Source organism: Suillus fuscotomentosus, assembly GCF_016647785.1.
Source record: "Suillus fuscotomentosus strain FC203 chromosome Unknown F5891scaffold_7, whole genome shotgun sequence".
Taxonomy (NCBI): Eukaryota; Fungi; Basidiomycota; class Agaricomycetes; order Boletales; family Suillaceae; genus Suillus; species Suillus fuscotomentosus.
The window spans coordinates 338,643-360,646 of NW_024539519.1; the positions used below are offsets into that span (position 1 = coordinate 338,643).

The 22,004-nt window shown below is 48.1% G+C and overlaps 11 protein-coding genes across 11 annotated transcripts; 6 read left to right on the forward strand and 5 right to left on the reverse strand.

The window, feature by feature from the left end:
* Positions 1–312: 312 nt before the first annotated feature.
* On the reverse strand, positions 313–1,292 carry F5891DRAFT_1183210 (uncharacterized protein; the record flags this gene model as incomplete). The annotated part of the gene is made up of 2 exons (XM_041366255.1): positions 313–1,185; positions 1,245–1,292. The coding sequence occupies 2 exons, from the start codon at positions 1,290–1,292 to the stop codon at positions 313–315; spliced, it is 921 nt and encodes a 306-aa protein (XP_041230843.1).
* F5891DRAFT_681858 (thiamine pyrophosphokinase) lies at positions 1,174–2,568 on the forward strand. The gene is made up of 6 exons (XM_041372775.1): positions 1,174–1,339; positions 1,410–1,685; positions 1,731–1,818; positions 1,863–1,958; positions 2,009–2,149; positions 2,193–2,568. Exons 2-6 carry the CDS (start codon positions 1,474–1,476, stop codon positions 2,424–2,426), a joined length of 771 nt encoding a protein of 256 aa, XP_041230844.1. The 5' UTR covers positions 1,174–1,339; positions 1,410–1,473; the 3' UTR covers positions 2,427–2,568.
* A 1-nt stretch (position 2,569) lies between these two features.
* F5891DRAFT_681801 (uncharacterized protein) lies at positions 2,570–2,995 on the forward strand. The gene has a single exon (XM_041372774.1). The coding sequence runs from the start codon at positions 2,680–2,682 to the stop codon at positions 2,947–2,949; it is 270 nt and encodes an 89-aa protein (XP_041230845.1). The 5' UTR covers positions 2,570–2,679; the 3' UTR covers positions 2,950–2,995.
* Positions 2,996–3,173: 178 nt separating this feature from the next.
* F5891DRAFT_943732 (Metallo-hydrolase oxidoreductase) lies at positions 3,174–4,170 on the forward strand (the record flags this gene model as incomplete). Its single annotated transcript, XM_041374496.1, has 2 exons — positions 3,174–3,501; positions 3,560–4,170. The coding sequence occupies 2 exons, from the start codon at positions 3,174–3,176 to the stop codon at positions 4,168–4,170; spliced, it is 939 nt and encodes a 312-aa protein (XP_041230846.1).
* Positions 4,171–4,233: 63 nt separating this feature from the next.
* On the reverse strand, positions 4,234–6,014 carry F5891DRAFT_1008473 (uncharacterized protein). The gene is made up of 6 exons (XM_041360541.1): positions 5,804–6,014; positions 5,553–5,750; positions 5,411–5,500; positions 5,240–5,361; positions 4,549–5,189; positions 4,234–4,500 (listed from the first exon to the last, which is right to left on the reverse strand). The coding sequence occupies exons 1-5, from the start codon at positions 5,960–5,962 to the stop codon at positions 4,562–4,564; spliced, it is 1,197 nt and encodes a 398-aa protein (XP_041230847.1). The 5' UTR covers positions 5,963–6,014; the 3' UTR covers positions 4,234–4,500; positions 4,549–4,561.
* A 1,510-nt stretch (positions 6,015–7,524) lies between these two features.
* F5891DRAFT_1126074 (60S ribosomal protein L17/L23) lies at positions 7,525–8,154 on the reverse strand (the record flags this gene model as incomplete). The annotated part of the gene is made up of 5 exons (XM_041364043.1): positions 7,525–7,572; positions 7,626–7,703; positions 7,753–7,823; positions 7,882–8,088; positions 8,139–8,154. 5 exons carry the CDS (start codon positions 8,152–8,154, stop codon positions 7,525–7,527), a joined length of 420 nt encoding a protein of 139 aa, XP_041230848.1.
* Positions 8,155–8,947: 793 nt separating this feature from the next.
* Positions 8,948–10,790, reverse strand: F5891DRAFT_1008479 (uncharacterized protein). The gene is made up of 8 exons (XM_041360542.1): positions 10,515–10,790; positions 10,243–10,457; positions 10,021–10,189; positions 9,890–9,964; positions 9,688–9,834; positions 9,553–9,639; positions 9,334–9,503; positions 8,948–9,279 (listed from the first exon to the last, which is right to left on the reverse strand). Exons 1-8 carry the CDS (start codon positions 10,647–10,649, stop codon positions 9,261–9,263), a joined length of 1,017 nt encoding a protein of 338 aa, XP_041230849.1. The 5' UTR covers positions 10,650–10,790; the 3' UTR covers positions 8,948–9,260.
* A 326-nt stretch (positions 10,791–11,116) lies between these two features.
* F5891DRAFT_1008489 (uncharacterized protein) lies at positions 11,117–14,267 on the reverse strand. The gene is made up of 5 exons (XM_041360543.1): positions 13,786–14,267; positions 13,448–13,640; positions 12,838–13,397; positions 12,106–12,784; positions 11,117–12,036 (listed from the first exon to the last, which is right to left on the reverse strand). The coding sequence occupies exons 1-5, from the start codon at positions 14,009–14,011 to the stop codon at positions 11,433–11,435; spliced, it is 2,262 nt and encodes a 753-aa protein (XP_041230850.1). The 5' UTR covers positions 14,012–14,267; the 3' UTR covers positions 11,117–11,432.
* Positions 14,268–14,701: 434 nt separating this feature from the next.
* On the forward strand, positions 14,702–15,842 carry F5891DRAFT_1253005 (ankyrin repeat-containing domain protein; the record flags this gene model as incomplete). Its single annotated transcript, XM_041369917.1, has 4 exons — positions 14,702–14,803; positions 14,874–15,006; positions 15,064–15,191; positions 15,248–15,842. 4 exons carry the CDS (start codon positions 14,702–14,704, stop codon positions 15,599–15,601), a joined length of 717 nt encoding a protein of 238 aa, XP_041230851.1. The 3' UTR covers positions 15,602–15,842.
* A 686-nt stretch (positions 15,843–16,528) lies between these two features.
* On the forward strand, positions 16,529–19,514 carry F5891DRAFT_944228 (PRMT5-domain-containing protein; the record flags this gene model as incomplete). Its single annotated transcript, XM_041374530.1, has 12 exons — positions 16,529–16,838; positions 16,891–16,976; positions 17,075–17,462; positions 17,514–17,680; positions 17,737–17,922; positions 17,974–18,051; positions 18,106–18,149; positions 18,199–18,321; positions 18,370–18,545; positions 18,593–18,838; positions 18,897–19,096; positions 19,158–19,514. 12 exons carry the CDS (start codon positions 16,529–16,531, stop codon positions 19,512–19,514), a joined length of 2,361 nt encoding a protein of 786 aa, XP_041230852.1.
* A 247-nt stretch (positions 19,515–19,761) lies between these two features.
* F5891DRAFT_1008518 (uncharacterized protein) lies at positions 19,762–21,209 on the forward strand. Its single transcript, XM_041360544.1, has 7 exons — positions 19,762–20,090; positions 20,149–20,168; positions 20,222–20,281; positions 20,333–20,355; positions 20,413–20,483; positions 20,534–20,692; positions 20,749–21,209. Exons 1-7 carry the CDS (start codon positions 20,017–20,019, stop codon positions 20,915–20,917), a joined length of 576 nt encoding a protein of 191 aa, XP_041230853.1. The 5' UTR covers positions 19,762–20,016; the 3' UTR covers positions 20,918–21,209.
* The last annotated feature ends 795 nt before the right edge of the window (positions 21,210–22,004 follow it).

Sequence of the window (22,004 nt, forward strand, 5' to 3'; positions counted from 1 at the left end):
TTCCACGCCCGAGTCACAAAGATCAAGTGCTTCCAGAACACGTCTTGCGAAGAAGCAACTAGGCCGCAACGATACTTCCAAATGTACCTGTAAGGTAAGATTGAACTCAAATACCAGAGACATAAATGAGTGAGCGCACCAGATCAAAGCACATCCACACAAGCCAGAGTAATATGGTGGGCGCGATGAAATACAAGAAACGCCGTTTTTAGGACTGCTTGTGTGAAAATCCATCAAGTGTATATATTCAAGAACATTGTGACGCTTCCAATGATCAGTACATGGTGGGTATGCACACTACCAAGACGGAGATCATCTCCGAATACCAACATTCGTAGCAGTGCGACCGCTCTGCGACTTCCACCCCATCCACCCCACTAGGACGTTCTTGGCAAATATTTCTCCAAAGCCTAGCATCACCCCATTCACAAAAGGAAGGAATAGATTGATCGCAAGAGAAGAAAGCAGCAAATTAATTCGTGTCCGTGGCGCGATTGAGCTGTCAAGCAAGGATGGGATGGTGGAGGGTGGCACGTTGGAAGGCTTGCGTTCTGCAGAATGTTGCTCCTGAGGTTGATGACGTCCTGTCGTTTGTTGAAGTGAAACATGCGGCGGAGACGGTGATGAGGGAATAGATGTTTCGGGAAACGACATAGATGGATAGGAAGAAGTGGGAGACGAATCTATATGTTCCCATTTCTGCGACGGAGACCCACTATCCATCTTAAGATGTTGAGGGGCGTGTAAATGACTCGACTGGCCCTTTTGTTCATTAACAAGATGCCCAGAATCCGTAAGGGAGGTCGAGGCTAGGGAGGCAGACGAGGAAGCCAGTACTTCGCTTGCAGCGGCGAATGAGGACGTGATATGGGAGCCCAATGCATCCCAGTTTTCTGGCTCCTGGCCGAGCGCTTGCCGTTCTTCTGCTTCGCGTTTCCTAATCTGCTCCCACCGTGCGCGCTCGCGCTCCGCTTTAGCACGAGCTTCGGCTGACTGAGCACGCCATTCCTCTACCTGAGCCTCATATTCTCCCTTCCATGCGTCCTCTTCGGCCGTTTCAGTATCTTCTTGTGCCTCCAAAGTTACTGTAGGTGCATCTGAGAGTGATGCAGGAGCGGCCGGGGCGGCAGCAGCAGCAGATTTAGGCGCGATGTCTGTGGACTGGAAGGCAGTCGCCAGTGCTGACTAAAAATCAAAAAAAAAATCATTAACCACGCACTAGATTACCAGCACTAAAGAGATACCTGGAGCATGTGCTCGTTACTTTGCTCGGGGGGACTTGTGTCTGACATCGCCGCGATGCTCCGAGTCGATTGAGTCTCTATAAGGCTCAGTCTGTGTAAGTTATTTACGTCTGGTCAGATGGCAAGCTTCTCACGGTTCGGCTCGTTGTAAATTTCCCGGTGTAGGTTATGGGGAATCAACTGCCATGGACTTGAACAGCCTTGGATCTAGCCAACCTCCTCTACCGCCATGATCGTAGAATGGTGCACCCAATTCTTGGACCCGCGAGCTTCCAAAGACCTTGATATCCCGCGCGCACTCATCATTCTGAATCAACCTTTTAGTGTTAGCCTGTTAAAGACCCTCTGGGCCACCTCCGAATGGCATTCTTGCGCCGACGGCGGCGCTAATCGTTTATATGATGTCTTGGGCACAAGCGGTCATCCAGACCTTCGAAACTCGTAAGTCTAGCTCCGAGTCTAGCTTGCGCTGCAGTGTATGGCTAGTGACATCAAGTCTAGATTTCTCCCTGATATGGTGAAGGGTGATCTCGACTCTTTACGGGACGATGTTAGATTGTACTACGCTTCACTGGTAAGGCCTGTGTTTTGATCGACACTGTCTTAACAGTCCCCCAGAATGTACCAGTAATTTACGATTCCAACCAAGATTCTACGGACCTCATGAAATGCGTGCAAGCACTTGAAGAGAAAGAACGCTTAACTGGACGGGAGGTAAAACCAGAATTTTTGTTCACTACCTGAATAATTCATCCTTCGAACAGTTTGAGATTGTGATCCTGGGAGGTCTCTCCGGAAGGTTGGATCAGACTGTACATACACTATCATACCTCCACAAGCTTCGTAAGACTCGCAAACGCGTCTTTACAGTCACCGACGATAACGTAGGATGGGTTCTTGATGAGGTAAGTCAAGTTACTTTTTCAGTGCTGTATCTCACCATTTCAGGGTGAACATCTCATCCACATCAACCACGACGTATTAGGACAAACGTGTGGGCTCCTCCCTGTCGGCATCGACTCGACCATCCTGACGACGACTGGGCTGCGGTGGAACCTGGACAACACAGAGTCATCATTTGATGGACTTGTGTCCACATCAAATCATCTCGTACCAGGACAAGACGTAACGATCAAGACCTCCAAGCCAATCTGGTGGTGTGCGGAGTTACGGGAACACTGAGAACATACGCTCCTACATTATTGCATAATTAGACTTGTATCTTAGATATACTATAGAGTATAGTGTGTAGTTTCTTGTAGTACTCTCTTGGACATGCGATGTGAAATTGACGGGGTCGAGAAGGCAGCCGTGATTCAGCGTGTTTTACCTTGGATCCACCTCAAGCATCGTGTCCGTGTACTATTAATAGAGATCTTAGGATGATTCGCCTACTAGGGTCTGCCTGGGGAAGACTAGGCCAAAGCCAACCATCATGAGCCAACCAGAAATCACCGTTCTCTACTTTGCTGCTGCCTCAACAGCGACTGGCTTGACGGAACAATCGGTCACCCTCCCTGCCTTGCAATACCCACTCTCCTCATTGAGCAGTTTCTTGGCGTCATTGCATCCGGACGTCGGCCTAGACAAGATCCTTCAGTCTAGCCAATGGAGCGTAAATGCAGAGATGGTGGACAACGTTGAAGAGGTGACATTGATGGGAGGAGAAGAAGTCGCTATCATCTGCCCTGTGTCAGGTGGATAAGATCGCCAGAAATATCTCTCAGAAGTCTCGTGGTACATTGCAGGTGAGCATGCTTCAAAGATAAGACTACAGTCTTCTCATCGTGCTTTGACTTTCAACGTTTCCCCAGGATGAGCTCAGGCCTGGAATCAGTACTGGTCTTTTTAGCTGGTGTTCTCTTTGTATCTTTCTACTCGGTGGCACATCGAAGTCTGTATTCCAAATCTCATTTGATGATGGACGATATGGAGAAAGGAACCAGCTTAGACAACAAACGATTGCCAGCATTCACTGCTCGACGCCTGACGCAGACTACTTTCTTGATCGTCGAATGGGATGACGTCTTCAATGAACACCCATTCATCTATGCCAAGGTAGTCCCATCCGCTAAGACCATCCTCATCCTCGATACAGGATGCGGTGGGGCTACACATAATCCGGAGATCGGTCTGAAGAGCTTAAGAGAGTTCATCGAGACCGTCAATGTTCCTGATAACAATGGAAAGCCTCTCAATGAAGGAGGGAAGATGAAGTATATCGTGGTGGAAAGCCACTGCCATTATGATCATATCCGTGGGTATTCTTCCTGATTCAGCTCATCAATTTGCTGATCACTCCCTGAAACTTAAAGTTGGAGTGGAACCGTTCGCCACCGACAGCCCCATTCTCGGCTCAAGTCACTCGCCTTCCTTCGTCTCTCCAGAGAACTTCCCTGCAAACTCGGAATGCAATGCTCTGGGCTTACGAGCCCCGATTTATGAGCTTACTTTGGTACCACACCTACATGAGATCACCTCATCGTCAGGTTTATCTATGGGCCTCACAGTCTTGCATACCCCCGGGCACACTCCTGACGAGCTTGCCTTATGGGATGCAGACGAGAAAATGCTATATACCGGGGACACTCTATATGAAGATGATCCCATCATCTTTCCAACCAGGGGATCTTTACCCGTGTGGTTCTCTACCATTGATCAACTCATCGAGCTCGTGGAAACGCAACCCGACTCTGAAAATGTGATGATCAACTGCGGGCACGCTACTGCTCTCCGTCCTGCCCTTGAGGTGCTCAGGACGTGTAGGAAATTTATGGAAAATGTTGTTTCTGGCAAAGAGCCGCTGAAGAGACGTTATTTGCGTCGAGGGACTTGGTGTGTGGAATTTAAAGAGGACAAGGGTAGATTCTCTTTGATTTGTCCTGAGAGGCTGGTGCTCGAAGCAAAGGGTGAAGTAGTAGCATGATAGGTTCAAATTTGTAAGGCTGTTGGACTCCAGCTTAGAATTCATGGTGTTCGAAATACCACACTCGTGGTTCCAGTGTCTATCGATATCAGCTACACAAGCGGGGGGATTGTTTGCTGGCTGTATATCAGCGGCACTACACATAAGTACATCGACTGGAGGCAATGAGCGCGAACGTCCTGTTCACGACGGACTGTGTAGTGGGTGATTTAAAGTTCTACTTTGTAGCAGTACCTTCCTCCATCAGACACAAGTAGGTGGCATACACTGGTCACGCCTTGGCATAATCTGGAGGTCTATGACAACCTTGTGTTGTCGCGAAAGTCAAAGCTAGATATTTGATAAGCACAGATGACTATCCAGCAAGAATTAACTCACCGATAAGGGGTGGTTAACGACCTCCTAATATTTCCCGTTCTAACTGGGCCAAGAAGTCATCTGCCTCTGTCTTTGGTACCGAGTCATCAGTCCCTTTCTGCTTGCCTTTCCTCTTGTGACGGTCGGAAGCATCAGTTGTCTGCCTTTCCAGCGCCACTAACGGTCCAGACGTGTCTTGCGCCTCCAACGTCACAGCCTCTGAATTATCGGGCTCCAAACCTCGGCCTGCAAGGGTTTCGTCGCCTTTGACCTTCCTGCGTTTCGCATCTAGTATCTTTCGTCTCTCCTCGATGTCCCTCTTCCGCTTCTCCATCGCCCTGCTCCTCGATGCGCCTGCGGTGATACTATCGTCACGCATGCCCTCCACCTCTCCTGGTTTAAGATCCACTGCACCAGCATCTTGTCTTATCTTCTCAGTTTCTATCCTCGCTGACTGCAGTTCTTCCATTTGTTGTCTCCTCGTCTCTTCGTCTCCAGAAAATTGATAGTACCCAGCGCCTTTAGCACGAACCTCCTTTGAAGCATCGTAGTGAGAAGACAATGGATTATTGTCTTCCGAGTAAGCATCTTGAACTGCTTGGATGCGCTCCGCGGAAGGTTCAAATACCGGGAAGTAATTGACGGGATTGTAAATGACGTCCCTCGAGAAAAAAATAAGACTAGGATGATGAGGACTCGCTGTTTAGCTTACTTGTCTTCATCCGGTATTGGTTCTGTATCTTCAGAACGCGGAAGTAAGTGCCGAGGAACTTCGGACCTGCGTCCTGTCCGTTGTCGTCCAAATTCATCTTCGTATTCAATGATTGGGTCATCCTAAACATTCCATGAGTATAATCCGAGAGGTTCCATTAAAAGTACCTACGTCATCTTGAGGCTGTTCAGGGACCGTCAATGATTCATCCATATCATCACTGTCCGACTCAAAATGATCACTAGGTCCTCGAGAGTCGAACTAGACTCTGGACATCAGCAAGCCACTCAGCGAACACAAGTAGCATACATACATCGACGAGCAAAGCCTCGTACTGCTTGTCAGTAAGGCCACCAGATTTTCCCTTGCGTAATTTCTCGTAGATTTTCGCCTTCCTCTCCAAGACGGCCCGCCCAGACTCGATAGTCACCTTGCTGACTTCTTCCAGTTCTATGTCGCGCGCAGCGCGATTGTGGACGCCTTTATTAGAGCGACTCCATACGGTCGGTTTCTGCGTTATGCTTGTATTCAAGCCCTCCCGTGTCAATCACGGGATTCGCTCACCTTGTCAGGTCTTTTGACACCTCCCACCGTGTATTTACTGCCTCCTGCAGCTTTGGTCCGAGCAAATTCATCTTCTTTCTTGGCGATTTCTGCTTTGAGGTCAAAGAATGAACTCGCGCTGACACCTGCTGCTCTGGCTTTGTTAGTTGGCGCCGTCATCCGAGGAAGGTGAATTACTGTTGAATTATGGAGTCTTGGTAGAACTTCTACAGCTGTATGATATTACTAGCATACTATAGTAGGTGTCACATGACTTGCAAACTATCAAGTTCTCGGTTCTGCTCTTTATCGATATATTTCTTGCGCATCTCTCTCGCTGCCTGCGCCTCGATATCACATATAACGTTACGTCTTAGAAAGCAAGCATCAGCAAGAGAAACACGTATAGCCGGACAAACTTGCGAAATAGACAAGGCAACATTTTAAGTCATAGTCTGGCAACTTGGCTCATAGTAGCAAGCTCTTCTTATGTAGGTGGTCCAATATATCTCTCCAGGCAGCTTTCCTCGCGGGAAAGTTTTGCTCGCTACATAAAAATCGTGAAAAGACCCCTTCCCCTAATCAGCATCCCATGGCTGTAATGAATTAACATTTAATCAGAACATGCTGATAGGGACTTCTTCAGACCCGGAAAAATAGCTAGACAGTGTGTGATGAGTGAGGCGGCCCATTATTATATGACCAAGGCACAGTACCTTCTATCACAAAGAGCTAGCAGGACATCATCCGCATGACCTGGTAAGCGAACTATTTCACAGCCGGACAGCTGAATTCGGTCACTTCCTTGAATCACACGGAAGGCGGTTGCTTGTGCAACAATATAACATTTCCGTTATCGAACCAAGGACGAGACCGTTCTAGCGTGTTGCCATTTAATACTTGGGACTCGGAAGAGAGTATTAGTGTGGAAACCTTTAACTAGACGAGCAGCGTGTAAAGCGAGAATGGATATATGCTTCATCCACAGGGTCCCTAGAATTAATTTAAATCAGTTATCTAGGAAAATGTGGCGCAAGAGATGCGCAGAAAGAGGGGGAGCTCCAGATAGGTCTGATGCATGATACACGAGGAGACAGGACTGGCCATGACTGATGTGCCCACAGAAGGGAAGTCGAGGGCAATATGGAACTGAGATACGATGCATGCCACCAACCGAAGGAAGGCAGAGCCATCAGCCATCTCCGAAAGACTTTGACATGAAGAGCGCCTAGCGATTCTAGCAACCGCCTGTGTTGTACGAACCGGATAAGCGAGGGCGACAACGCGAGAAGTTGTGTGCGGACGACGTGAGCTGCACTGCACCAATCAAAGGTATCTTATGATTGTTCAGTACCTAATAGACGCTAAGGGGAAGAGGATGACATTCGGTTAGCATTTCATTTTAGATCAAGGGCACACAGAAAGCCAAAAAAGGTTAATCGCGGCATATGGTAGCTGCAGTCCGGAAGTAAACGCAGACAGAAATGGTGAGTTAAAATGCAACTGACGACGGTCATACTATCATGCACGCATGGTCACTGTTTTCGAATTCCACAGTTGAATGCATTCACAGATAGCGAATTGCATTACTGGGCCTATTGATGCAATAGATGGGCCATTGAAGTAACGCTGTCCTACCATAGGTCGAGACTGACTAGTAGACTGCTTAGCCTACTATAACTTGCCCAATAGTTACTGATGAAGTGAGACGATGAAAAAAATGCGATTGTACCATATCTAAATCATACAACAGAGCCAGCCTTAGCTGCAATACGAGGCCACAGATCAACCTTAGAATTAGCGTTAGAGACCTAATCTTCCACATCTTGAAATGTAAACCTACACATTCTTTTGCGACAGGGCCAACGATGACGGAGCCCTTCATATCACCCTTGGGGTTAACGATAACACCGGCGTTGTCCTGTAGAATTGGTTACATATGTAATAAGGGGAACAAGGTTGTCTCGTACCTCGAAGTACAAGAAAACACCATCTCTCCGACGCCATGCCTTGCGTTGGCGGACAACAACAGCGGGCATAGCTGCAAGTTGATCTCATCAGTACAATTAATCGATACAAGGTGCAGGATCAATACACACTTTTTTTCCTCAGTTCAGGTTTCCCCTTCTTTACTGATGCAACGACCATGTCACCAACACCAGCATCAGGCAATCTGTTCAGTCGTGCACCGAAACCATAAGGCTCGATTATGAATAGTGACTTGGCACCGCTGTTGTCGGCACAGTTGAGGACGGCACCAACAGGGAGACCAAGTGTCATACGGAATTTCTTTCCAGAGGCGCCAACTGAAAGTAGGGAATGAGATATGAGCCATACATGTACACGGGAGAGCTACCGCGATCTTTCCCCATCGTATAGTATGTTGCTGGATGCTTGCTGGATCTTGCGTGACCCCCGACTACCTGGGTATGGCTCACTCGCCAAAGTTTCAAACTGTACAGTTATACCGGAAACTCCCGGATGTCTATACGTTCATATGGCATGCCGCACTCCTGGAGTGTGCGCTCCTCACGCCTGCGTCTAGCCTCGCAAGCTACGCTGGTGGTAACGTACGTGGGCCGTAGAGACAAAACGAAGTCACAAAAGACGAGTTCCAACCCCAGCAAAGTTTTTCAGATAGAAAGGTTTCCTTAAATCTTGACTCGATGATACAACCATATATATCATTACCTTGTGGCTCTTTAGCTCGATGATTTCATTCACCGACGTACAAACCCGAGTATTGTAAGCGTCATGTTTTGAGTTGGAGCTATTCTCCACAGGCGGCCGAGAATCGAGATACAGAGGCCAGTGTTGCAGGACCACGCTGTATGCGTTCCCAGATATGTAACAATGAATAATGTCACTTGAGCGTATCCAATAATAATCGATGCAGGCCGAAATTACGGGCAGTGTGCAGACCACGAGGAGATCGTAAATGGTATCGATCAAGGTTACGCCGGTGCAGAACGATCGCATGATTATCTACATTTTACGGTGATTATATGTTAACTACTCCAAGACAAACAACGTCTCGGCAACATCGAATGCCGCGGGGGTGCAGTAGCCGGCCTCGCTTCACCCCACCTCCCTGCCTCCAGGCCCCTTCACTGGCGTATCTGCATTATGAAGAATTGTACATGATGCAGACCTGAGGCCTGAGGGTTTGATCATACATATGGTCGATAGTATATCATTACGTCGATTTCAAGCATATTTGTGTGTCAATTTGCACAGTACGACCTAGCTATTTCATATTATGGAAACAACTACGAAATGTGAATCAGCTTGAGGGACGTAGAATTCTAAGACGGAATAATATCCTTCCCACCGGGCCTGGGAGTACAAATTGGCGTATGAGTTTGTTTAATTTAGAAGGTCTTGGGCACTTCGGCAGACAAGCCTGCCCATTGCTGAGTATAATGTATGCTAATTGAAATCAGTACCGTTCCGTTGCAAGAAAATTGTTGGAAATGAGTCATAACGGTTTCGCAAAGCTACAGACTAGGTCAACCATATGCTCTAGAAATGAATCGAAAGCGAATACTAACGTGGCATCAATTTGCTTGACCTGAGGAAGCGCAAGCATTATCTTCCGTCTGTAACTTGTACCTTCGGCCTGCTGACAAGGATTGCCCTCCAGGTAAATCGTTTCAAGGGATGCCATATTCTTGAGCTGCAGTTCGAGAGCTCGCAGATCGGCAATCTTGTTGTTGTTGAGCTGACCATGAAATGAGATTTGGGTTCCGTCGTAGTCAAGAAACACCTACCCAGAGCTCCTCAATGGATGCTAGATGCGAAATATTTTCGATCGCTGGAACAAAGTTGGCACCAATGTCGAGTGTTCTCAGCTTTGTCTGCGCAAAAGCTTAAGCATGACGGCGAACAATTGACTGGATACCTACATTATTCTCGAGACCTTCCAAACGCTCGACTCCATTGTGGCTCAAGTAGAGCTCTTCTAAATCAACCAATTGATCTAGACCCTCGATCTTTGTGATCCTGTTAGACTGAAGAGACAATATTTTCAGTCTGCCTAGTGTACTCAGATTCTGTTGTATCGTGTGACCGTGAGTATTAAACAACGATAGTGCGAAAGCACTGCACCTCTAGTTTAGTGAGCTTGTTTTTTCCAAGCCATAATTCCTCCAGATTGACCAACGCATCCAACCCTTCGATATGCTGGAGTACCAGCGTGAGCTACCCCTTGGAATGATCGGTTGATCGGCGCAAATTACCCGTATTCTATTTCCCCCAAGTTCAAGACTTCTTAATGTCGCTCCCACAGATTCCAAGCCAGTGATTTTGGAGATCTTGTTTTGAACGAAATACACGGTCTTCAAGGAACGTAGATGCGACAGTGCCTCCGGCACTTGTCGTAGAAGGTTGAATGAAAGGTCCAGAACGCTAGGCAACATAGGAATACACAGGATACTTGAAGCTGGAGAACCGTTACTCACGTTAGAGCAGACATATTGTCTAATGCATCTCCCAAAGTCTTGAGTTTATTATCGTACAGGTCAAGCTCTTCAAGCTGCGTGAGCAGCTTGAAGATGTCTGGATCTAGATACGATATAGCGTTTTGTCTGAGGCATAACTTTTTCAGATGCCTTGCGAACCGATCAAGTCGAAGATTAGCCAAAGAGCTCAATCGCGAGTGTACGAGTTCTAATTCCTAGTCATGCCGTATGCCTCAATTAGGTAGACAACGAAAGACCGCGTAAGTACTCACGTCAGTTTCGTCTGGAAAGTCTTCCAACAGATCACCATCATTTGCTTGCGATCCATCCGCCTCGGCTTCCCCATCGGAGTCACCATCTACCGCAGGAGGTGGTAATGCAACACGAGCTGTGGGGCTACGGGTCATTGAAGATACGTGATCCGGAGCTTGGCATCGGAGCTCACCGCTCAACGACTACGGTTTTTTTATGACTCGCGCATTCCACTGATTGTTCATCCGGCGGTGCATGATGAGATATACAAGTGTCAGCAAGCCAAGGAAGGAACGATATAGATCCGTAGCGGCCTTTAATATGCTACTTACATAAAGCGTGGCTTCTTGTGGCTGTGTAGAAGGAATGATGAGCTTGTTTGCCAAACCTTTGACCAGTCTTGTTGAAATTCTGGTCATATGGGTTCAATGAGACCAATAGATGGCTCTAAACGATAGAATCTTAGCTGCGCCCAGAATCAGTCAAGGCAGGACTCCCTCATCATTTAGCTGACTAGACGCTGACACTCCATAAAAGAAAATTATTCAGGGCGATCCTTAGCCATCTGCGAGTTGATCGGCGTAGCAAGTTTTTGAGGATCGCGATTTCAAGACCAGAAACGTGGGCGAGCGCGAGTACAATCGATGGTCCGACCGCAACCAAACTTCCAATCTCATGATTTCAAATTAGCGTGTCCACTACGATAAAACTACACAAGGCATGTATCCATGTGTTGGTTGCGCTATGTAAGTCCAAAAGGAACAACCAGGCGAATTGCATCAATAAATATTTTGGCAAGGAAGGTGTGCTTGCACCATTGGCCGAAAGAAATGAACCGGGAACATAAAAATATCGAAACGTTGCATTTCACAGAAACAGGGCCAAGGTGTCGCATAACGCTTGTATGAGCTTCAAGTCGTTTGATTTGATGGGCGCGGTCACCGGAATCTGCTACGCTCTGGTGAGGGAGGCAGTGAAGTCAGGTGGCGATCCTGTGTTTTTGCCCGTTCAAAAGTGGTCGAGTTTGACGAGGGCGAGGGATAAGGGTGATATGACCCGCTGCGAGACGATGAGCCAGGCACATCATCTTGTCCTCGTGGTGGACGGAGAGTCAGTTGACCCGAAGATAGCGGAGATGGGGAAGGTTGAAAAGGGCTGGACGCGTGATAAGGGAATGTACGACCATCAACTCGTGGTTGATGATGCGACGGTCCAGAGGAAGGGAGGTAATGAACAAAATTGAGACCAGGCAACGGAGGCGATGGTGAAGGTCGATTATCTTCTGGTGCTACAGGGCTTGGTTGAGAATAAGGTTCACTTCCAGATCCAGAGCCAACAGATGATGGGGAAGCATATGTGTTCCCTTCAACAGGACCGCGACGGGTCGTCGTAGCCGCGCCAGCAATAGGTATCGGAGGAGTGGACGGCACCGCAGACTCCTCATTAGCCGTAATGACACCGGTCTTGTCTTTCTTCCGACGCTGTGTTGACACCACGTGCCCTTCCTTCTTGGCACGAGAACGGGCGTAGCGCAAGCCACATCTGGTCAATGAAACAGAAAACAAGTAAATATTAGTAAGTAGTCCCATCGCATGTTGTGGCATCACCCACGCGTTACAGAGCTCCTTCCTGCCACTGGGGCCCTTCCTCCATTCAGGACTAGACGTTGCCTTGCAACTACTGCATTTGAGAACACCCAGAGGGCGATTGTTGGTGCTACGTGGCAGGGTGTCCTTATGTGTTCCGGGGCTCACTCGGTGTCTTGGAGGTGGTACAGTGTCGATACCACAGGGTGGTGCCGGCGGTACACTAGCCTCGAAGGTCTCAAAGGTGGCCTTGGTACTGTAGTCTTCAGGACTAGATGTGGCTTGATAATTGCTTAAAGACGCTCTGTTCTCGCCATAAATTGGAGATGGTGATGGTCTCGAGTAAGGTGACTCGCGCAAGGTGCATGAAGACGATGGAAGGGATGCCATCGAATGTGCAGGGCTTTGGGCAGGCCACCTGTTAAACTGAGAAAGCGAGGAAGAAGGCTCTGAGTAACTCCCCCAGGGCGAGTGAGAGTATTGGGACGTCAAGGACTGCGTGTAGTGCCCGTAAGGTTGTGGCATTGAGGTAGACACAGGCGGGAGTGTGTACGGGCTTGCCGACAGGTCATAGGGGTGATGTTGGCTGTGTGCAGGCATGTAGGCGTCTGTCGACCTCGTGAACGGCTGAGACTGAGAATAAGAGACAGACAAGCTCCGCGAAGCAGGCTGTTGAATGGTGTGGCATGCAAACGTTATTGAACCTATATCCGCTTGCTTAATAGAAGCACATGGACTTCATCAAGGAAGCGCTTACCATGAGGGATGAACACGCTTTCTACTTCGCCTATTCCAGGCATTGTATCTTGGATTCTCCAACGTCTCGTGCAACTCGTCTTCGCACTGTTATCCCGAGTGGACGTCTGAATGCCCACCGCTCGCCTTGCAAAGTCTTTCGCTCCTGGCATACCAGGATATTCCTGGCTGCTGTCCGATGGCCAGCTCAACAGAAGACGACAGTCCTGCTGGTTGTAATTAGAGTTGAACAAGATCTGGAATACCCTAGTTGTGGCGGTTGATTGAGGAAAGTAATATAGAAGCCGCTGTTGCAATAGCGTTATCTGTTCTGGATGCATGCATGGCGTGCCACACCAATTTGTCCATGGAGTTCTGTGATGTTCATCATTGTCACCAGGTTCAAGATCGACGACTGCGTGGATAAAGCATAACACGAGGCCCTCTGCAGCCCAGTTAATGACGATGTCGACGACCATGTAGTGGGCATCCACGGAAACCTTGTCACCGTCAGGCCACGGTTGAGTAGGCCCTTGGTGACCGAGGATGCGACGGATGCGAGCGAGACGACAATACCTGACCCTGGAAAAGATGAGGTCAGGATAAATCCACTTACACTTAGAATCGCTTACCTGGTAACACTACCATGCATCGTCCTTTGTTCAAGAGCTTCTGCTAGATCTGCTCGCGCAGTAGCCTGCTCTTCGGGGTGAACAAAGGATAGGAGGGACTTGCCAATGAGCAAGTCGGCCTGGGTTTCGAGATGACTGGCAAGAACAGGATCCAGATAAACGAAATCCAATTCGGACGATAATAGAGACCAGTCTAAAGGTGCCACAAAGTGCAAAATCGTGGTTAGCGAAATCATTGACGATCAAGAGAAAATTACAGGATTGTGATCGGTTTGTGAAAGTTCCGAAACAATCGGACTGGAGACCCTTTAGGGAATAATAGACTTTTGTGAACTTACAGCATCTAGTCTCGCCAACTTTTGGCAAAGATTGAGACATGACAATGTCGGGAAAAGGTGGAAAGGGTGTTGAAGTTGAGAGGGCGGACATGCCCTGATGAGGATACCCTTCCAAGGAGGAAAGGGGTAGATGGGATCTGTTTGGTTGGTTATGTATGGAAGAGAAGTCGCCCATGGGCTGGGTTACATGTTCAAGGCCTCGTTGCGTTGGCACGAGGAAGCTCATGGCTAGAAGCTTGAAAAACGAAGTCCCGTAAAGAGACCGCCAATAATAGTTTACAGTATGTTACAATCAGTGGGTCCGAGCTGGTGGACAAACGGAGGTTGAACTCGGGATCGACGGGCCTTGAGAGTTACAACAATCGATCGAGTACTAGTAGGAGCGGGCACATTCGTCTAGGACGGAAGGAGGGTCCGTATAGTCTCAAAATTGACTTTCAGGTTCGACTTTAGTGCAACTTGTTTTTAAACTAAATATCTCCGCTGATTTTATATCAGAACTCAGACTCCGTTTAATTCGCCTGCCGTTCCATACCTCAGAAGGCACAAAATTCGTAAATTTGAGAGGCAGTACCACAGCGTGCTATGCTGAATTCTAACGAATCCTCGTGACGGTGCCGAGCTCACCCAGGGGAAGTTCCGATCAGCATAGATCCGAGATTTTAAACGAACCAACTCCCACAAATTTCCTACCGTTAGAAGCATTCAAAATTTTCCGTAGCCTGCGGGCTCCTCGGCGCAGATTGACTCCATCTTCAGTGACCGGAAATGAAGGGCTTGTGCACTTGGTGTGCCGATTGTGGCAAAAAGTTGGTCCCGTATTTAAGCCTGAATTCCCATTTTGGGACGTCTTCTTTATCGACGTCCTTTTACCAAACCAGTCATATCCAGTCGCTGATTGAGCCCCATCCCATCGATGCCCGTCCCAGCACGAGTTCAACCAGGAAAGAACATTTGGGTAGCTGCAGGTGATGGCGATTTAGTTAGGGTTCGGGTACGTAACTCGTCTTCGCTTACGGTACGTGCCAAGCTTATCTCGTTCCTTCAGGAACTTGTTGAACAGCAATGCAGGTGTCATCTCATACTAGTTCACATGGTCAGGTCTGATCCGGTCCCTCCCAGCCACGTCGCCCAATGCGCCTGATGAATTCACGTATACTCCCATGCACGCTGCGGCCTCATACGGGCAGCTTGAGACCCTGGCGTACCTGTTCTCTCAAGGTCAGTGATAAGATCATTGACTATAAAATGTAAAAAAAACTTACCTTCCAAGCACAGGAGGAGACGTTAATGTCACCGACGAAGACGGGGATACACCGCTATATGCTGTTGAAAATACCGAGACGGCACAATGGCTATTGGACCACGGATCCACTTTAGACCATCAGAATAATGATGGTGTCTCCGTGCGTGAGCTTAGGAATCATCTATCACCTTTTTGCTGATATAAAATATACATCAGCCTATTGAACATTTACAAGAGAACTTTCCCGAAATTGCTGCATACCTGCAGTCGCGCCTAAATCCTTCCTCATGTGTGATCCCTGGGGCGGTGTCGCCCTCGCGACCTTCTCAATATCAGCAAGACATCGCAACAGAGTCCCTCACGTCATCGCTTATGCAGTCTGTTCGTGATATCATGCAGCGGTCTGAAGCAGACGGCAGGGATCCTGATGAGGAGCTGAGACAAGTTGTTGGCAGAATAGTGTTTGAAGGAGTAGTAGCAGGGTATGACATGACAACGGATAGCAGTGACGCTGCGCATCATTCCGAAGCTAATGGAGTCAAGAGATCTCGAACGGATGGTAGTAATTAATTCTCTACTCGCCACCATGGCATCAATGTGGATCCATGGTAGTGCGTACTACGTACATAGCTCCTGGCTGTTTCACTCCTCAAAACGAACAACCCGATCGGATGATCGTCGCAAACGATTAAACACTGATCATGATCACAGTCGATCAAATCAGCCGTCACTCGAGGGACGTTATCCGTAAAAAGTTACCATCCTTGGAGACAACAGTTACTTGTTTAAGACATGCCTCGTATGTTATGAGAACGGGATTTGGAAGTGGTATCTAAAATACTTGGGACTCGGATGTCCGCAGCCGGAGTGAAGGGTGTGTGCCCAGACTTGGCACAGCCCAGCGCCAACCTGCACCAACTCCGTTAATTCCTTTCGAATTTATCCGATCGAAACTGTTCACGTTCGTGGAGCGAGAATAGATGGGAACGTGAAGTGTCCGAGGAAGTTCGTTGATTACGACGACGCAGTGTTCGATGGCGACTAGGGCATTGAAGCTATGCTTTTGTGGTGTCTTTTTGTCTATGTGCATCAGTTTTGGGGTGATTCTGTACGATTATCTATTGGCACAGCAGAAAACCTGTGTCATGCAGATATGTCCATGGAGATCCCACGGGTATGGGCATGAGCTGGCACGAGTCCTTTGGATAGCAATTATTTCACCCGACATCAATCGTGACTTGTCTGAGAAGCAAAACATAGGCCTTCTACACGAACACGTTTGCGGGCGTAGAGATTCGGAAAGTCGCGAAATGAGTAGAAGAATGAACAAGAATGAAGAGGGTCGCTAGGGCTTGCAAGGGTTTGGAGACCTTAAATTTGTGATTTCAGCGTCCAACGAAAACAAGTTCAGATATAAAAACGCGACACGACGCGTTTATAAACACGCGCTCCTTCAGATTACCTTTTTAGGATACTCACCATTACTTCTCTTCCCCCATGGCAGACCAAGTTGCAGGCTTAGCTTCTTGTTTCAGTTTCGAAGACATTTCACAAGCATCTGCACGCACTGATGGATCCGATAAGACTCCAGTTCTGAAATTAATCAGGGAAAGTCAAACCAAGGGTTATGACTTTGTCTGTCTTCCTTTGACTACCCCAAAATGGAGAGAGCGATGGAGAAATATGTGCATCGTGCCATCAGCAAGTGCAAATGACACTGATGAAAATGCAACTGCAGAACAGCAGGCAGAGGCATGGAGGAAAGCACCGTCTTTCCTGCACGAGGAGGTGACCATCTCAACACTGGGTAAGTGAGATCAACCACCACCAATCGTGCATCCTAAGTGGCAATGCGATAGATGAGGCGGTACCTGTACTTGTGATGGTGTCGGACTGGCTTCAGCTTGACTCGACAGATGACTGGGTTAGGCATGATTCGGAGATCGTGAGTCCATTTTGTGAAAAAAAATCATGTTTACGGGCGTTGTGGAGCTATCTTCTCGGAGCTTATTTTTCGGCACTAACCCGAATCTGATTTTTCAGGCATTGCGCCAGGAAGTGGCTTACGCGTCATACCTCAATGTTCAGACGGTCATTTTACCTCCACCTAGGCATCGATCACAAGTCGCATCATATGCGCGCGCCGTAAATGAATGTCTCAAAAGTACGACCTTTATGAACTTCTCGATTCGCCTTCCTATCTACGATCCTGCTGTCTTTCAACCGAAAGAATCGTCAATTATTCCTCCTTCGATAACGAGCACATCGTCGACCCCATCTGCACCATCAACACCGAAAATTGTGACACCGCGAGCTTCCGCGTCAAAATCCTTGAAGGCTGCACGGGCTCCCGAAGGAGAAATAAATGCGACTTGGGAAATGTGGGACATAATACGCACACTGTGTGACTATAATACACGCTTGACGCTCAGTATGCATTCACTTTACGTCTTGGAACAGTACTTGACGAACTGAATTCCAGCGCTCGATCTCACCCCGCCATTACCTTCTAATGCCGGCATCCTCAACAGATGGATGGCTGAACCCGTTCACCATATATTCCTCCCCGCGTCCACGTTTATCGCGAATGTGAAGGGCTACCCTGTTCTTCCCAAGGGTACACAATCCTTTCTACGCAATAGCATGGCAGTGAGTTCGCCATGTATTTTTGCTATTGGGCAGATGATGAAACAAGAATCGGCTAGCATCACCCTATCGTCATCATGTCAGGGGTTAGTTCGGGGTTACACACCAAAGGTGGCGAATCAGCATATGCACAATATGTGCGACATGTCGAGAAGACAAGCTCGGCTGTTCAGGCAGCGATGACGGCAGGGACAGTTGAGCACTTCGCTCAGGGTTATCAAGACTACCTCCAGAACCCCCTACAAGTTGATATATACACCTCATTTCCGCATGCTATCGTACTGATGTCTGCCTAGCCGCTGATGGACAACCTCCAAAGCATTACGTATCAGACATTCGAACAGGACCCTGTGAAATACCGCAATTATGAAGAAGTGCGTTTCATCTATTATGAACCGAAGTTGTACAGCGACACGTGAAATCTGTAGGCCGTGTATCACGCGTTGATGGACTGGCCTGATAGTGACCACATGTGCGAATCACATTTGGCATGTATTACAAGGCTTAACCCTTCTTCGCAGTGTGATTTGCGTTGCTGGGGCAGGCCGTGGCCCCCTTGTTGAACGAAGTTTGACGGCCATCAAGAGATCGGGAAGAAGTGCCTTCGTGTACGCAGTTGAGAAGAACCCAAATGCCTTTGTGACGTCTGTTTGGCTCTCATTATCTTCACATTGACGTCTGACTGTAAGCAGGCTTCAGGGCCGAAAACAGAATGAATGGGGTAACTCTGTGCAGCTGTTCTTTGGCGACATGCGGCATGTAGAGCTCCCTGAGCAAGTGGACATCCTCATCACTGAATTACTCGGTTCGTTCGGCGATAACGAGCTAAGTCCGGAGTGTCTCGACGGCGCAATGAGGTTTTTGAAACGTATGGATTGTTTACGCTCATCACCCATTTCGCTAACCGTTCTCCAGCTGATGGCATCTCCATCCCATCGTCGTACAGCGCCCATCTCGCTCCGCTATCTTCATCGAAGTTATACAATAGCGCGCGAATCAGTAGAGAAATCAAAGGCATGGAAACACCATATGTGGTGATGTTCCAAAATGTCAACATCTTGAGTGGGGATGGCGGAGGAGTATCAGGCCGCTGCGGGTCTATGATTCAACAATGCTGGGAATTTGAGCATCCGCGAAAAGATGCGACGGTCGATGAACGAGGTGAACCTGAATAGCGGACCCTCGGGCCAGATGGACGCTAATTATGCCGAGTGTCTAGGCTTACCCCTGACAAATAGTCACAATGTCCGCTCTGCTAAGCTGTCGTTCCATATTCCTCATGCTGGGGTTATGCACGGGCTTGCCGGTTATTTCGAGGCTGTCCTGTATGGGCATGTTGGTCTTAGCATTCATCCGCATAGTAAAGATCGGGTATCGAAGGACATGCTGAGCTGGTTCCCGTTATTCTTCCCATTCAAAGTAGGTGTTATCATCAACATTCTGTAGTGGCTCTGGTTCTTATTGAGATTCATTCGCCTAGGAACCTCTGTACCTACCTAGCAACTCAGAACTGCACGTATCAATCTGGCGACTTACAGATGAGCGGCAGGTATGGTACGAGTGGTACGCCGAGTCGTTTTTGCCCGTGTTCAACTCTTCATCGTCACCTGAACACTCTGAGGATACGTCAGGGGATGGGTCTTTCTTCGCATGTACCTCGACTCATGTTGCGGTCCCGAGTCCTGTGATCGACGCTGTTGATGTATTTCCATCTTTAGAGCGTTCTGAATTGCGCAAGAGTGGAGAAGAATCACTAAGGTCTACTGCGGGGGTCATTAAAATTGGACAGACGTCGCTACACAATCCTGGAGGCCGAAGTAGTTGGATTGGATTATGAGGTAAATTTTACCGTCGTGCACGCATACACGCAGGCTCCCGGGTGATTGTGGAACATGCGATGTTACATAACAAGATTGTCTGTGCCCCAAAAATAACTATTTGTAACGGAAGCATTGACGTGTAATTACGCTTCATATGGTCTCACTCATCGTGACGATCGTTGCAGAACAAGAGCGTTTCAACTCCACAAAGTCTCGCATAAATGCCTTGTTAGCCTCAACAAGTTTCGTTGCATGTGAACGCACTTTAGCGTCAGCCAAAATTTTCAGTGTCAGTATCAGTTTGAGGCTGACTATCAGTTCAAATCGATAGTTCGCGGACGTGAAAAATGATTCTGCCGTGGTATCGGCAGCGTACCAGACTTCAAACTCCGCCAAGCCTTAAGAGTGCCGTGGTAACACTAACGTTCTATTTCATCTCTCGTTCTCTTATTTTCTCGAATAAAAAAAATACCCGACCCGCTATTCGCGACGCGTTCGTTCAGCATACCTATATCGACCATGAAGCTCACCACCGTTTTCGTGGCTCTCGTTTCCGCCGTTCCGGTTGTCTTCGGTCTTACCATCAACACACCGTACGTGTTCTCTCTTAGATTTCCTAGTACGCGTGAGAGTGCTCATCGTGTGGTGCAGGGCCAATGTTGTTGAATGCCGCATGTACTTTGCTGTGAATTAGTGTCACGCTCTAATATTGCTTGTCCTCTAGAGCCCATTTTGTTTAGTTGGTCTGGTGGACAGTCTCCCTACTACTTGACCCTCGTGCCTGGTATGTCGTCGTTCGATTGATTATGTGTCGTTTTATTAACTCGCATCGCAGGCGGGCAATCAATGGCGTCACCTGTTAGCGATTATCTTTATACTGAAGCTGGCTGGCCGTCCTGAGACATTTTCTAACAGATCAAATCCTTCGCTACACAAACGGGCACATCCTATACGTGGAACGTTGATCTTCAAGCTAACACTATCTTGTGAGTTACTCTGACATTCTTGGAGATGTCTAGCTGACACTGGAATCCAGTAACATCGCTCTGAAGGACAGTACCGGTAATACGGCATACTCTGACATCGTCACTATCATGCCTGGCAGCGACACCTCCTGCCTGAACACAGCAGTAGATGAGGGTGGTTCGTCGAGTGGTAGCGCCGTTGCCAGTGGCACCTCTACTCCGACCTCTGGGTAAGTTGCAATTATTGCATGGGCTTTGGCGGCTACTAAGTCATCTACTCGCTTAGATCTTCCGCGTCCGCGTCTGGTACAAGCTCTTCTGGTGCTAAAACTTCTGCCACTACCACTGCATCCTCTGGTACGACCCAGAAGACCGGCGCTGCCAGTACCCTATCTGTCTCTTCGGCAATGGGTGTTGCTGGTGTGATGGGTCTCATTGGTGCTGCTCTCTTCTAAGCATGTTGATAGTACGGACACGATCATGACGCGCGACGGACTGTTTTATTTGATACATATCACCTGTCTTTCCTCGTTTCATATTATTCATACTTTAGTCACTTGTTTTTGTTCCAATGTGCCCCACTTTGTGCTCCTTTGTGCATTATAAAAGAGCATCATTCATTTGTCACTATTAACCTCATCCCCTGGTGGGAAATGATTAATGACCATTGCGAAACCACTGAGCGCAGTGTTTGACAGTGACCAGATTGATTGTGTAGGTTTGAATAGTAACACGTGACCAGTTGCAGTAGACTTTGAAGCGAATTTCTGTTGAGCTTCTTTGTGCATGTTGCTTGCATTTTTTTGCAGCTGCGACTGGTCGGGTTCGCTCAGAAGAATGAACTTTGCAATCTCTCTACCTCTCTCACTTCTCATAGCACATTCCCTACTATCATTATTTGAGAAGATGTCTACTGTGGCTTTCAGTCACTGATGACCTGATATCTCATGGCCACCAGCTACACGACGGTGCAAATTCTTTCGAGCCTAGCCAATTAGTGACTGATGGGGAGGTCGTCAAGGTTGCTTTCTATTGTGTGCAAGAGCCTACACTAGGTGCCAAAGATGTTTCCAGAGCCAGTGAGAAGACCGACAATAGCTTGGTGACTGCCTCCTCTGATAACACCCTCGTGGCGGAAACATCTGTGGAGGTTCTCAATGTCGTGTGTGCCACCCTTTGCTGTGTTGTAGCTCCTGTGTGACTGAATTGTATCCAGGGCAAGTTGGTTGATGATATGGGGCCAGAGGCACCTGCCCTGCATGCCAGTGACTTTGATAAGGAGAACACCATCCTTATCCATGACTCCGAGCCTCTCACCAATGGCCACCACAAGTCTCTTTTTGTAGAAGAGTTCGAGCAGCTTACAACTCTCACAATCATCCCATGTGACAAGCCTGAAAGTCTTGCAGAGCTCGTCCAAGAGGACACGACTGAGATTTCTGGTACAGTTATTTAGAGATACCCAAGGTGTGCACATGCGCAGACATGTTTTTGACGTGTCCACTCTCTAACAATCAGCCTGCAGGACGAATTACCAATCAC